This window comes from Mirounga angustirostris, unplaced genomic scaffold, assembly GCF_029215605.1.
Source record: "Mirounga angustirostris isolate CCGP_5_RB_7025 unplaced genomic scaffold, mMirAng1.0.hap1 SCAF_5, whole genome shotgun sequence".
Taxonomy (NCBI): Eukaryota; Metazoa; Chordata; class Mammalia; order Carnivora; family Phocidae; genus Mirounga; species Mirounga angustirostris.
Window position 1 is genome coordinate 102938837 of NW_026991713.1, and position 12969 is coordinate 102951805.

Genomic DNA, 12969 nt, shown 5'->3' on the forward strand with positions numbered 1-12969 from the left:
CCTGCTCGGCGGGAAGCCTGCTTCTCCCTCTCCCGCTCCCCCTGCTTGTGTTCCCTCTCTCGCTGTGTCTCTCTCTGTCAAATAAATAAATAAAATCTTTAAAAAAAAAAAAAAAAAGAATAGTGAAAGGCTTCTGTCGTTGTCCCCCAAGATAAAATGTGACATACAGACCCTGAAATCACATGGCCATCCTTACAATCATTATGTGGCGTATGGTTGGTAAGATCGCCATCATGCCTATGCCTTTCTCCTCCCTAACCTCATTTCACCAGTCCTGCTCCTTCTTATAAGGGTACAGATTTCTTTTTCTCCTCCTAGGTGGTTATTGGACTTTCCTCTGCTGGTTTGGTTTCCTTTGTAGCCTTGCTTCAGACAGTAAATTTCTGGTTAAAGGAGGCTCCCAGGCTCCCTGTGATGGGGCAAGGTCTGACACACACAGAACTTTCTGCCCTGCCTCTCCTAACAACCACTGTTTTGCTGGATATTTTAGTCCTCAGCCACTGGCAAGAAGCCTCCATCCCAGAGCCAGGATGGCTTTTCAGATGTGGGCTCTATTTTTAATAATTGCCAACTTCCTAGGAAACCCCCACTCCCATCCCAGGACCACATGGCCTCTGGGCTTCCTTCCTGCCCCTACACTCCTGCCTTCAGTGGACTTACAGTGCAAGATTTAGCCATTCCTGCCTGGTCTGGCACTTGCTTGCTTCTCCAAGCCTCAGACAGCCACTCTTCCCCCTACACTTCTAGAACCCTCCATGTTTATTCCTACAACTTCATTTACCACCTCACATTGTAGTTGCCTTTTATTTATCTGTCCCCATGCTAGCAAGGGCTTCCTATTTATAGCGCAGTGCCTGGCACGTATCAAGTTCATACATTCACTCAACATGCACTGAGTACCTGCCATGTGTGAGGCACTGTTTTCAGCACTTGGGATACACCAGTGAACAAACCAGACCAAAACTGCCTGTCCTCAGGGAGCTTACATTCTACATGGAAGACAAACACATAATAAATTAATAAATGATACAGTTAAAAGGTGATAAGCACCATGTGAATAACAGCAGAGTATGTGGGAATGGGAATGCTCAATAAATTCATGTTGAATTGAATTGAATTATGACATGGTAAAGTAGACATACGTTGGGAACTCTTCTTTTGCTCAGTGACTGAGTTCAAACCAATGTCCCCAAGCCCTGAACACAATTTTTGTGTTCTGTGCCACATTTGGTAGATTCCTCTACCCAAAATATAGTGACGCCAGATAAATAGTATTAGATTTGAAAATAACATATTGGGATGTAACACTTCAGACCAGTCCAACTAAGTAGGTCTCCCGGTACTTCTCGATCTTTTTTACTCACAGCACACAGAGAACATAGTATTTGTCCAGCATTCTCAGGCACATGGGTAAGGTTTTTTGGAGCCTGAGAAGCCCTGAGGGCTGAGGGAGGTACTATCCCATCCCATGTGTAACTCGCTTGAGGCCCCTGGCTTTAGAATACCCTGGGTGATTAACACGCAGAGTCATAAGGCTCACTGATTTGGGAGCAATGGCCCAGGGATCTGCGTTGTTAACAATTCTTCCAGATGATTCGGATGCTGCTGGTCTTCAGACCACACTTTAATGAAAACTGCCATGCAACAAAGCAGAGACAGGTAGTGAATCACAGTATTTGTCGTGTCCTTATATTTGAAGTTGAGAGCTATGGAGCATGGTGTAAATCATTGGTTCTCAAACTTTAACATACATCAGACTCTCTGTAGGGCTTGCTAAAACATGGGTTGTTGGGCCCACCCGCAGAGTTTCAGGGAGGGCCGAGCATGTGCATTTCTAAACAGGGCCACACTATGAGATCCACTAATGTCAATCATTTGGGAAGCTCGTATATTAGGAGTTTGGGTTCCTGTAAGGCAATTTCACAGAGACAAAGTTGGGGTTCATTTTAGAAAGATATGACTAAATCCTGTTTAGTCTAGTTGGAAAGCACTAAAAGAAATAGATTTGAGAAACTAAACCAGAACAAATTTCCTATTTGATAAAAAATGCTGCTCTGTGTCTTCACGTCATGTTTACACCTACCCTCCAGCCAGCTGTGTGCTGGTAAATGTTTAACCACCAGTTCTTAGGGGCAAAGGGCAAAGGGGGGCTGATCTCTGTCATTTGCCCACTCTGCCCCACCATGGCCATTTTCGGGCTACCCTAGTGACATCACTGAACACGAACGAGGGAAGAGATGTGCGGTGGTTCTCCAAAGGCCAGAGGAGCCAGGTCCAGCACACCACTGCCTCCAGGGACTGCAGGGGTTTGCCACCTGTCAGAGGCTGTCTCCATTACACAGTTAGGTACTGGTCACAGTCTCCAGGCTACAGGAAAAGAGGTTGCAGGATAGGAACTGTTCTCTGCAAAAGTAACCAAAACAACCGTCCTTCCTGGGCTGTGGCCTGGAGTGCTTGTGAAGCACCGCAGTTTTGCTTCTAAATTCCAGGGCCAGCTCAGGAAAGCCCCCGGGAAGGGCTCTCCTCCCTCACGTATCCTCAAAGGTTCTGGGTGTCTGGTTCCTTCAGGAAGAGCCGAGGCCCTCCTGACACCAAGGTTAGGCTGGCCCGGGGTGCAGTGGAAGATTTCATGCCACATAAACCCAACTGAGCTGAAACCACCCTAGGCTGAAAAAATCACTTTTTTAGGTAACCCACCTTATTAGACAAGTGAAAACATTGAAGAAAGTTTTCTGGTTCCGGAAAATAAAACAACAGAGCCAGAATTCAGAGCCTGCAAACGTCCCTTATGGTTCAGGTCAGGGTCATGGGGAAGTATTTTGAATATCGAGGGTGCCAGAGATGACAGTGAATCCTGGTTCAGCCTCGCTGGTCTCCTCCAGTTCTGTCCACACCCTTCCTGCCTGCCTCCTCACTTTAACTCATTCTGCTCTCTCTTTCCTAACCTGCCTTCATCTTTCCAGATGCAGGACGCTATGGGCTATGAGTTACCCTGGGTGTATTTTGTCAGTCTGGTCATCTTTGGATCCTTTTTCGTTCTAAATCTGGTTCTCGGTGTGTTGAGCGGGTAAGCTGACCGTTTCTATGTACTCTTTACAATGCAGCCGAGCAAGGTCCCAGGTCCCACTGTATCCATCACCAGGGTCCTCAGGGATGGGATCCTAACAGGCCAGGAAAACCAGGGAAAAAAAAAAAGTCCCCATTCAACCACAGATTCTGACCCATTGGCTGGGCAGGCCATTTGACCTCTGATTTGCACCTAGAGGATCCCCGGGTCCCGGCACTGCTTGGGTCAGTGTCCAGGAGCCGGTGATGGGCACTTGGCCGTGCTCGGCTGCTGAGTGTGCCTCACTAACTATCATTCCATTCTTCCAGGTCAATGATGCCGTAGGAAGGGACTGGCCCTGGATCTATTTTGTTACACTAATCATCATAGGGTCATTTTTTGTACTTAACTTGGTTCTCGGTGTTCTTAGCGGGTAAGCAGGACCAAGGAAAAAGGTCTTGATTTTATTTTATTTACTCTTTCTGCTATTCCTGGCTTTATTCTTTTTTCTGGCTCTGATGAACCTGGGATAAGAGGCTACCTCGGGAGCCTTGAAGTGAGTGTCCTTGGCCTGGCTGGACAGAGGATCAAATGTACAAGGATTAATCTGTTGGTTTGGGCTTCACGAGGAGGTTCTTAGGCCCGCCTGTCTCCTGCTAGCTCATCCAAGCCCCTCCCACCCTCAAACAGCTATTCAGGTAGGCAGGATGTTTCTCCTTCTACCTGAGGAGCTGCATGGTGAGAGCCTTGAGTCGAAAGGGTTTGGCAGTAGGGATTGCCTTGCCAGTAGGTACTTGCCTGATTACCATTGTGGCAGGCTAACAAAAAGACTTCAGATAGCTTTTATGCTATCTGTTGAATGGACTGGGGTAATAAGAGTTTGATTTAAAATATAAGTAAACAAACACAAACTAAAAATAAAATTGTCTTTGATTCTAATTCATAGACTCTGCAGTCCGTGTCTCATATGCCCTTTTTCTGAATGGAAATGGCGCTTAGCTGTTCAAAGCCGTAGATTATTTGCGAATAGAGGAGATGGAATATACTTTCCTTTAAATTTATCTACTTGGCTACAAGTATAAAGTTTGCCTAATTTCAGCCTTTGCTCCGATGAAGTTAAAAAGTGTTAGAAATAACATATGGTCAGGGCATCAAGCTGCCCTGGGGATGGCCACCTTGACACCACAGAGACTCACTGGCCCTTTCCTCAACCTATCTTCTTCTTCACAAGTCCACACCAGCCAGGCCAAGGCCTAACACCTAAATGCTCCTGGTGACCTGCTCATGGGTGACCTCTTCTGCTACCTTTGCTACAAGGGGGAGGGGGACAATCTATTTCTGCCCTGCTTTGAATAGCCTTTCCTATGTCTCCAGGGACAGTAATGCTGGGATAAAGTCAGGCATGACAGGAACGATTGCATTTAACTTTTACTAAGTACATAAACTGGGAACAGCTCCTCCTGTCTCCTGCCATAGCCTAATGTCCTATAGGAGCATCAGTTTAGTCTTTGGGCTTTGGTGAAGGGAAGAATCTGCTCCCACCCTCACTCCTTTCCATGGTGGGTGGCCTGTTAGAGACTTTGATGACACCATGCCTTTTGCCAAGCAAGGTAAGGCCACACAGGAAACTAGTGTCTTCCATCAGGGATAAACATAACAGGACATGATGAACAGGACAACATAAGCCCCTGGTTAGCTGCCTGGAAGGTATAAAGGTTTTCAATTTTGTGTTCCAACACAAGAAAATGCTCCTGTGTTTATATGTGAATCAAAGCATTGAAAAAACCAACTTCATCACTCCCATTCGAGACAAATTTGGATATTCCAGCTCTGCACTTGCTGGATGCATAGAGTTGGGCAACTTAACCCTTTTAAACTTTAGTTAACCATCAAAAAAAATGAAAATAATACCAACTCATAGGTTGTTGTGATAACAGAGTGAGATCGTTTGTGTAAAATACTTGGCATATACTAAGTGTTCAATAATGGTGCTATCATGATAATGATTATTGTTTACTTATCATATCTGGAATTATTGCATAAAACCCTCAGCCTTTTCCTTTTAAAGATGAGGAAAGTGAGCCTGGAGGTAAATGGCTTATGTGATGTCATTGTGCTTCTAGGTATTAGAACGAGGACCAGAACTCAGGCAGAGCCTGGACCCCATCTTCTCATCACCATCCATTGGCTATACATTGAATGAACTTGAACTGTAACACAAGCTAGAGCTCTGAACCTTTAAAAAAATGTGATTCTACTTTCTTCCCCCAGAGATTAGGAACAAATCTAAGCAAGTGAAATCCCCCCCGCCCCAGGAATCCAAAATGGAGAATCAGCACTGGCCAATGAAGGCCCCTCCTCAAGCAGGGTACCTACTCACAGTCATTTTTGGGTCCCCCAGGAAAGTTGTCTTCCTGGCAGAGAAGTTAAATGACAGCAGCTGCTGATGTGAGAGAAAAGTCGTTTTGAAGAGCATGTCTTGGACCAACTCAGTCCCATTGAGATAGCACGTGTAAAAACAGCCCAAAGCCTGGCATTAGTAATGCTCCGAACATGAATTGACTCTAAACAGGAACACTAAGGCTTTCAGACTTCAGAACTGTGAGCTCTGGAGTCCATACATTGGTCTCTGCAGGACACCTTCCCCAGCACCTGCTCCCTGACCCTGTCCCAGAGTAGTAGTCTGCTCCTCACAGCTCTGGATTTGCTGATGGAACATCTCCCAAGGCTTCCTGGGCTGCTGGGCACACCCTCTGCACAGAAAGAGAAGTGTCTATGGGTAGTCATCTCCCCTGCCTGGTTTGAGGAGGCCTCCTAATCAGTCAAAAGGGCTGGACACTCTGAATGGACTGCCCTGGGTCCATGCAGTGACAAAACCTGGAATCAGGCTCTTATTGGCTACCACATGGTGGCAGTGGTTTCAGTTTTGAGTCAGCATCTTGATCAGTCGGGACAATAACATAAAAGTCACCACAAGAATGCAACAAAACTTCCACTTACTCATCAGTCAGACTTCTGATTAAACCAACCTTCCAATAGCATCCAAAAACCTCTCAGAGCTCCACGAAATTCACTGTCCCAGTGATAGCATTAACAGTAACCAACCTCCATGGCAGGCTCAGTACATGGAGCCTTTGGTGGATAGCTCATTTGATGCTCACAACAACCCTATGAGCTCGGTGCTATTTATATCTCTGTTTTATAGAGAAGAAAACTGAGGTACAGATGAGGAAACTACCTCAGTTCTTAAGGTGAAAATGGAGGATCGAGGATTAAACCCAAGCAACGTGAATCCATAGCCTCTATCCCTAACCTCCATGTTATACTATCCCCAAACCCATTTAACTGGCTAATCCCATGTTCCTAAATTAGAGTCAAGAAGTGGGGAGGTGAGAGCAGTAAGTGCAGTGAGGAGGAGCAAGAGGAAGAGGGAGAAAGGCAGAAGCAATCCATGGAACAACTGTTGAAAACAGCCGCTGAGAACAGAAAGAGCCCCAAGAGGAAGCTGCAGAGCCACCACTCAGGAGGCTGCAGCAGGGCATGGTTGTTTAGCATGGGGGCTGGCAGCCCTGCAAATGTTAATAGTCCTTGAGAGAGAACAGACACCCCCCCCCCAGCTTAGTAGAAATGCCTTGGAGCATTTTGGAACTGGAGTGGTCTGAGACCCTACACCCACCAATTAAGGACAATACTATTTTACAGCCCAACACAGTAACTCATCCTTATAAATTATGTCCTTCAGTCACCAAGAAAATGTTAAATTGTGCTTGGAGTGTTCTATTCAAGAAGGAAAGAGGACATTCTATAAAGTAAAATGTAAACATTCCGAGATTTTGGTGACCAAGGGTTAGGTAACCTTCATCTGGAACATTCACGTATTCAGAACATCTTATTCCTCACGAGGCTAGATAGAGTCAGTGTAAAGAATATATATCTCATGGATTTTTTCAAAATGGTTTCATGTTCATTATCTGTTGATCCTCACAAGCCACAGGACTTCTATTAGCACAGACAAGAACTGGATTATACTTGCTTTTCTCTCCAAAAATCTCAGTCTCCAGCCTACTAAAATTAAAGCAATACAGTGAGATTCTCAAAATTGCACTTAAGCTATAGTCAGGTAAAAGTCCCCGGACTCTGGAATCTGGTCACTTTTTGTTTTAAGTGATTGCAAACTGAGGACTTCAGATATGTGCCATCAGTAGACAAGGAACTCAGGATCTCTTAGATGGGTAGTCATCCTGTCCTCTTTCCCACCAGGATATGGGCTGGTCTCTCTCCCCAAAATAGCAAGGGGCTTGGTGGGGAAGCATTTTGCAACCTGAAAGCATAACTAGATCATGGCATTATAGTAAAGACACAATGTCTAGGCCCAGAAGGATCCAGGGCATGCATTCTGTGTGGGTGGAAGCAGAAGAGACAGCAACATCTATAGTCATATTCATTATCTGTGTAGTTATATTCTATGAGGTCACTATGAACACTGAATTAATGAATACTAAACCATTACTCTTGGACTCTTGGGAGAAATACAGGAGAAATGCAAGAATCCTGTGAGCTTCTAGTCACAGTATTTTTGTCAACCAACCAATACACAACTTTATTTTATGTGTTTTAAAGGCATCTTATTTAATATTTATTGTTGATTCATTAACATTGAGCTCATGGCTAACAGCACTATAACTGATGCCTGAATGGAGTTTATCTAACACGTGTACTTTTTCCCTAAGGCACATCACAACCTTCTTGCACTTAGCAACACTAGGCAGCACTTCAGCACTGTGCTTGGGGGCTATTTTTACAGAAAAACCACCAACCAAAAGCACAGAAATGTGACAAACATGGCACTAAAGAGATAATAAAAAATACACTTGTTTACAGTGTGAGAGCTGAAACAAGAAGGCAGAGTGTAGCTGTGTTTAACCTCAGCTGCTTATGTGACTCCAGTTTTTTGCCATGCTGCACATGTCTGCATATGACCACAAAGGCACACAAGTATCAATTTGGGAGTTACAAATAAATTTTAGTGAGTAAGCAAATTCGCAAATACGGAATCTATGAATAATGAGAATCGACTGTATTGTTCATCAGAGGGCCTAGAGCCCCAGCCTTCTGTATTGATTGGATTTCCCACATATACCTCCCTCAGCATGCTTTACATTACTCAGCACTGGCCCCCAGCTCTCCATTCCACCCCTCATTTTTCATGTTGGCCATTGCTGGCAAGAGCTGTACTCCTGCCTTATGACAAATCCCATGGCTGTGACTGATTGTCTAGCCAGCTCTGGTCCCTGGGCCCAGCACAGCCCATCAGGCTAGGGCTTCATGTCTTCATTAGCTCAGTCCCCAGAGCAGGCACATGGCTGTCATCCAGGCAAGGAGATAAAGAGATCCAGATACCACCACCCAGCAAATCCCTTACTGTGTGGAGTCTGGAGAAAGAAACCTTGGCTCACCTTCCATCCAGCCACAAGCAGAGTTATGCCCCTCACTGCATGGGAGCCAATGGGAGCCAGCAGGGCTTCAGATCTGACCCTGCCTCCATTCCCCTCACACCCCAACACAACCTCATTTTCTTTTCTCCTTGTAAATGTTTATATTAGTTCCCCAGAGTCTTCAGGTATGGATGATGAGCTTTCATTCCACAGGGCGGATGCTGTAACACAGGACTGGGTCAAATGTTCCTATCCCAGTTTGATCCCAACCCTGTTCTCCTGACTCCAGAAGAAGGATGGGTCATTGTTTTGTAACTAGAACTTAAGCCCTCTGCGAAATAATCCAAAAGAGCTAAAGTGAACCCTCCTCTATTCAGTCCCCTTACAACCCCAAACCCACGCCACAGAAAAGAAATGGAGAATGCAAATGTATGTGGGCAGAAATGGAAACGCAGTTGTTGGAGTCAATTTGCATGGGGAAGGAACTGCTGTATGAAGTGACTGTCTCCAGAGAGCGAGTCTACAGCCTAGGTGGTATGACCAGATATAGGGGATCTATCCATGCTCATCCCCAACAGCAAAAGGAGGGAGGGAACAAAGCAAGGCAAAGCTTCCATCTTCATTTTGAGCTGTCAATCTGGTCCCTTTTCCCTGGCATTAAACTCCCTGGGAAGGAAATGAAGGTACCCGCCAGTTGGCAGGAAGCCGGAGAAAGAGCAAGTTCAATCCAATTAGAATTGGATTCAATCAAATTTAAGAAAATTCCATGCAAAGCAGAGCATCATTAAGACAGCAGTTGAAGAAAACTCATTAGCTTGAGAGCCCCCACATCTCCCAATTAAAACATTCCCTACACCACTCCCAGTCCTAACACCTTTTTATCCATAAAAATGGTGAATGCTAAAAATCTGTGCTTTCCTAAGCAGCACAAGCAAAATGCAAATACTAGATAGTGGAGGTGGTGATAGAGCCACCCCTATATGACTGAATGGATTCGGGAGCTTTTGCCTACCTGTGGTTTGTTGCTGTGTCCTTCCTTCCAGGATGCCTTTCAAGAAATTCCTTCAAGGTGGTTTTTACAACCTCCTGCCCTGAACTAGACCTGTACTAGTGAAAGAAGGAGGAATCACGTCTCTATGAATTAATCAAGATGCCCAGCGCATGTCCCACTCTCTCTCATATACACGCATGTGTGCGTGCACACACACACACACATGCACACACACACACCACTGAGGGCCCCATTTCCCATAAACTGAATATCAAAGACCAAAATGCTCCTAATGTACCTATTTTGGAAGAAAAAACACAAACTTGCTTTGAGAGTTGAGAACTAGCCTTCTTGGTCATTACGTTCTGCTGCCAGCCCCCCTTCCTTGCTCAGAAAGTGAATTTGAAGTCAGATTGAAAATCAGGACAGAATCAAAAAATAGGAAAGAAATACTCATTCTGTCAGAAAATTTTTAACAGGTCCTTCTTCCAGCAAATCCCAATCCAATTCCAATTTCTACTCATTATTACTTTAAACTGAATGCATCATTTAACTTTTATATCATCTTGCTTTTATGTATTTTTCCAGTCTGATTAGATTTCTTTTTTAACCAAAAGGGCAGGCCCCAGGACATTTTCTTGTGTTTAGAGTCCTCATTTGTCTCCTTGTGGGGAAGAACTTTCTCTAGATTAGAAATCCTTCCAGGCATGTTAAAAGTGGCAAAACAAACTCTAGTAATGAGAAGAGAGGTTGAGGTAGTTGAATCTCCTGGGCCTCAAATCAGTGGTGTACTGGTAAATATTTACCAATTAGCTCTTTGGGGAGCAAAAAGCCCTAGTTTGTAGCATTTGCCAATTTCCGTGGTGTAAATATTCCCACCATGGCCAATTTCAAGCCACAAGGAGACATCAGTGAAGCTAGAGGAACAAAGAGCCGTGTGTGGTGGGCTCCCAGGAGCCAGTGCGGGTGAGCGGGATTCAGCATACCACCGGCCCTTAACGCCTTTGTCACCCAGAGATGCTTTGAGGTTTTCCAGTGGCCACCCAATTCCGGGGGGAAATGAAAATGCACAGTCCATAACTGTCATGGAGGTTTTTTAGTGACTGTTTGAAAGGGGTTTCCAGGTCACTGGAGAATAGTTGTTATTAAAAGGCAAAGGCTGTGACCATGATCCAAGAATAAGGGAAATGGACTTCATCCATCCCTTTGTACTCCAGTGGCCTGTGTCAAGAATGTCCGCTTCGGTGACTTTCTGTTTATGTGAGAATAAAGACAAAGCCTGGGATGAGGAGAGAAGGCTGTCTGTGGAAAGCAGGGGCAGGTGGGCGGGTCTCCTGGTGTGAAGAAATTAATCCCTTTGTTTCCTCTTATCTCCATCTCTCCTTCTCGCCCACCTGGCCCTCCTCCTCCTACTCCTACTCCTCCTTCTTCTCCTCCTCCTCATGCACTCCCCTGCCCTGCCCCTCTGCTCTCACTCCCCAGAGAGTTTTCCAAAGAGAGGGAGAAGGCCAAGGCTCGGGGAGATTTCCAGAAGCTTCGAGAGAAGCAGCAGCTGGAAGAGGACCTGAAGGGCTACCTGGACTGGATCACCCAGGCAGAGGACATCGACCCCGAGAATGAGGATGAAGGCATGGATGAGGAGAAGCCCCGAAACAGTGAGCAGCCATCCTGTCTTGGGCTGGGTTCTGGAAGAGGGAGGAGACAGGGGCCAGAACAGGGAGACCTTCTACCACCAATTTATCCTTACAGTTTGTCTTCCTGGAATAACAAATGCATTGATTGCAGTCATTTCTACTCATAGAAATTAGTCGCAGATGTGAAATAATTGCTGTTGATCTGTAAAGCCTCATATTCCTTTTAGATCCAAAGATTCTAAAAGACAGTTGAGATTTTGCTAAGGTGGACTCTTTTTTTTTTTTTTTAATCAGACATCCTCCTCCAGGCTCCATCTCTTTGGGCAAGGGGCAGATTATGGTCTTCCCATTAGAGTTTTAAAATCCCTATGGTGTAGGAATGTAGGAATATATATCCTAACACATATATATATAAATATGTGAGTCTAGGTTCTTGTCCTTATGAGCAAGCATTAATTATGTCCATTGTATTCAAACTCCCCAGTTAGTTTCTGTATGTTTCTACTCATTAGTAACTGAGTTCTAACTGGGAATCTGGGAGAAGGAGCAGGTGGAGGGAAAAAGGAAGAAGACAGTCAAAGATGTGAATAGAGAATAGAATCTCTGCTCCCTCATTTCAGAGACTGATTTAATACATCTATCAACTGTTCCCTTTCTGATAACTCTGCTCAAGGTGAAAATACAAAATTAAAACACACAAACAACAAGGGACTCATAACAACATAATTTAATAACCTAAGGAGACCTTTATGCTCTACTAAGTAGTTTTGCAAGTTGGAAGACAACACCTTTGATGGATTGTAATGGTGAGCAATGATGCCACTGAGGGTCTTTCTGGAAAAATGCCTGGCAGCTTGTATTATACTGTTGATGGTACTGTGGAGTAGTTGATTCGTGGACTGAATGGTATGGTGAATAAATAAGCTGGCCTGTGAATGACAGAGAAGCTTACCTCTAAGGTACAGGAATTGTCATCTTGGCTCCTCTCTTCACCTTAAGTCAGGTGGAGCCCCTAACTCCTGATTAATGGTGATGAGCATGCTTCTTACCGTGTTATTAAAAATATGCAGTATCCACTACTTGCTTAGCAATTAATTGCCATCCACAGAGACATATAGTTATTCTGTTCTCTGGCTAAAGCAAGAGCTTCCAAGGAGAAGTATGCTGCTTCCCTGCCTTGCCCATGAAGTGAATAAATTCCAGGGAGTTTCCAGAATGGAGTATTCTCTGCTGCTAGAGCAGATCACATTGACAAAGCCCATGTACCCACATTTCTGGCTAAGCTTTGGGAAGAGCATACTGAACTGCCTACCCCAATGGACAGGGTCTCTGCCACATTTTCATAAGCTCAAATATGGATGCAATTGGACCCTGGAGACTGTGGTGCCTCTCACCTCATGGCTAGAGGACACTTTCAGGTCTGCTTCTTGTCCTCAGTCAACCTGTCCTAGGAGGATGGAATGGGAGCCTGGCTCCTTCAGTTGTGGGGATGATGGTGGAACAGTTCTAGGGGATGGAGCAAGAGAATAAGTATCCAAAAAAGCAAGATACAGAGAGTAAAAAAATAACACTTGCAATGAAGTGAATGTGAGAGACTTAGGAATGGAGCCAGAAAACGGGTCCAAAGGACTGTCTACTGGGGAAGTCCAATTACAAGCAGAGTTGATGTGATTAAATTATTAAGGAACTGGCAACCTAACAGATCTGCAGGAAAGGCAAGTCTATGGCTTAGGAAGTATATTCTCTTCTTCAGAACTTCATAGTTTGCCCTTCAAAACAAATACAAGGGGAGAAGTGCTGCTACAAATTACACGTGTGTCTCAATTAAAGTACTATCTTGGCCTTTGAAATTGCTAAAAGATT

At 44.8% G+C, this 12969-nt stretch overlaps 1 protein-coding gene across 12 annotated transcripts in view; it reads left to right on the plus strand.

Annotated features, from left to right (window-relative positions):
* Positions 1 to 12969, plus strand: part of CACNA1C (calcium voltage-gated channel subunit alpha1 C) — a 653963-nt gene that overhangs the window by 447177 nt on the left and 193817 nt on the right. For all 12 annotated transcript variants that reach the window (XR_010411642.1, XM_064591748.1, XM_064591749.1 and 9 more), the window contains exons 8-9: positions 3376 to 3479; positions 10955 to 11127. Coding sequence is in view for 11 of the 12 variants with exons in the window: in XM_064591748.1 (XP_064447818.1) it covers positions 3376 to 3479; positions 10955 to 11127 (277 nt within the window). In the remaining variant the exon portion in view is untranslated. The remainder of the gene's footprint in view (positions 1 to 3375; positions 3480 to 10954; positions 11128 to 12969) is intronic.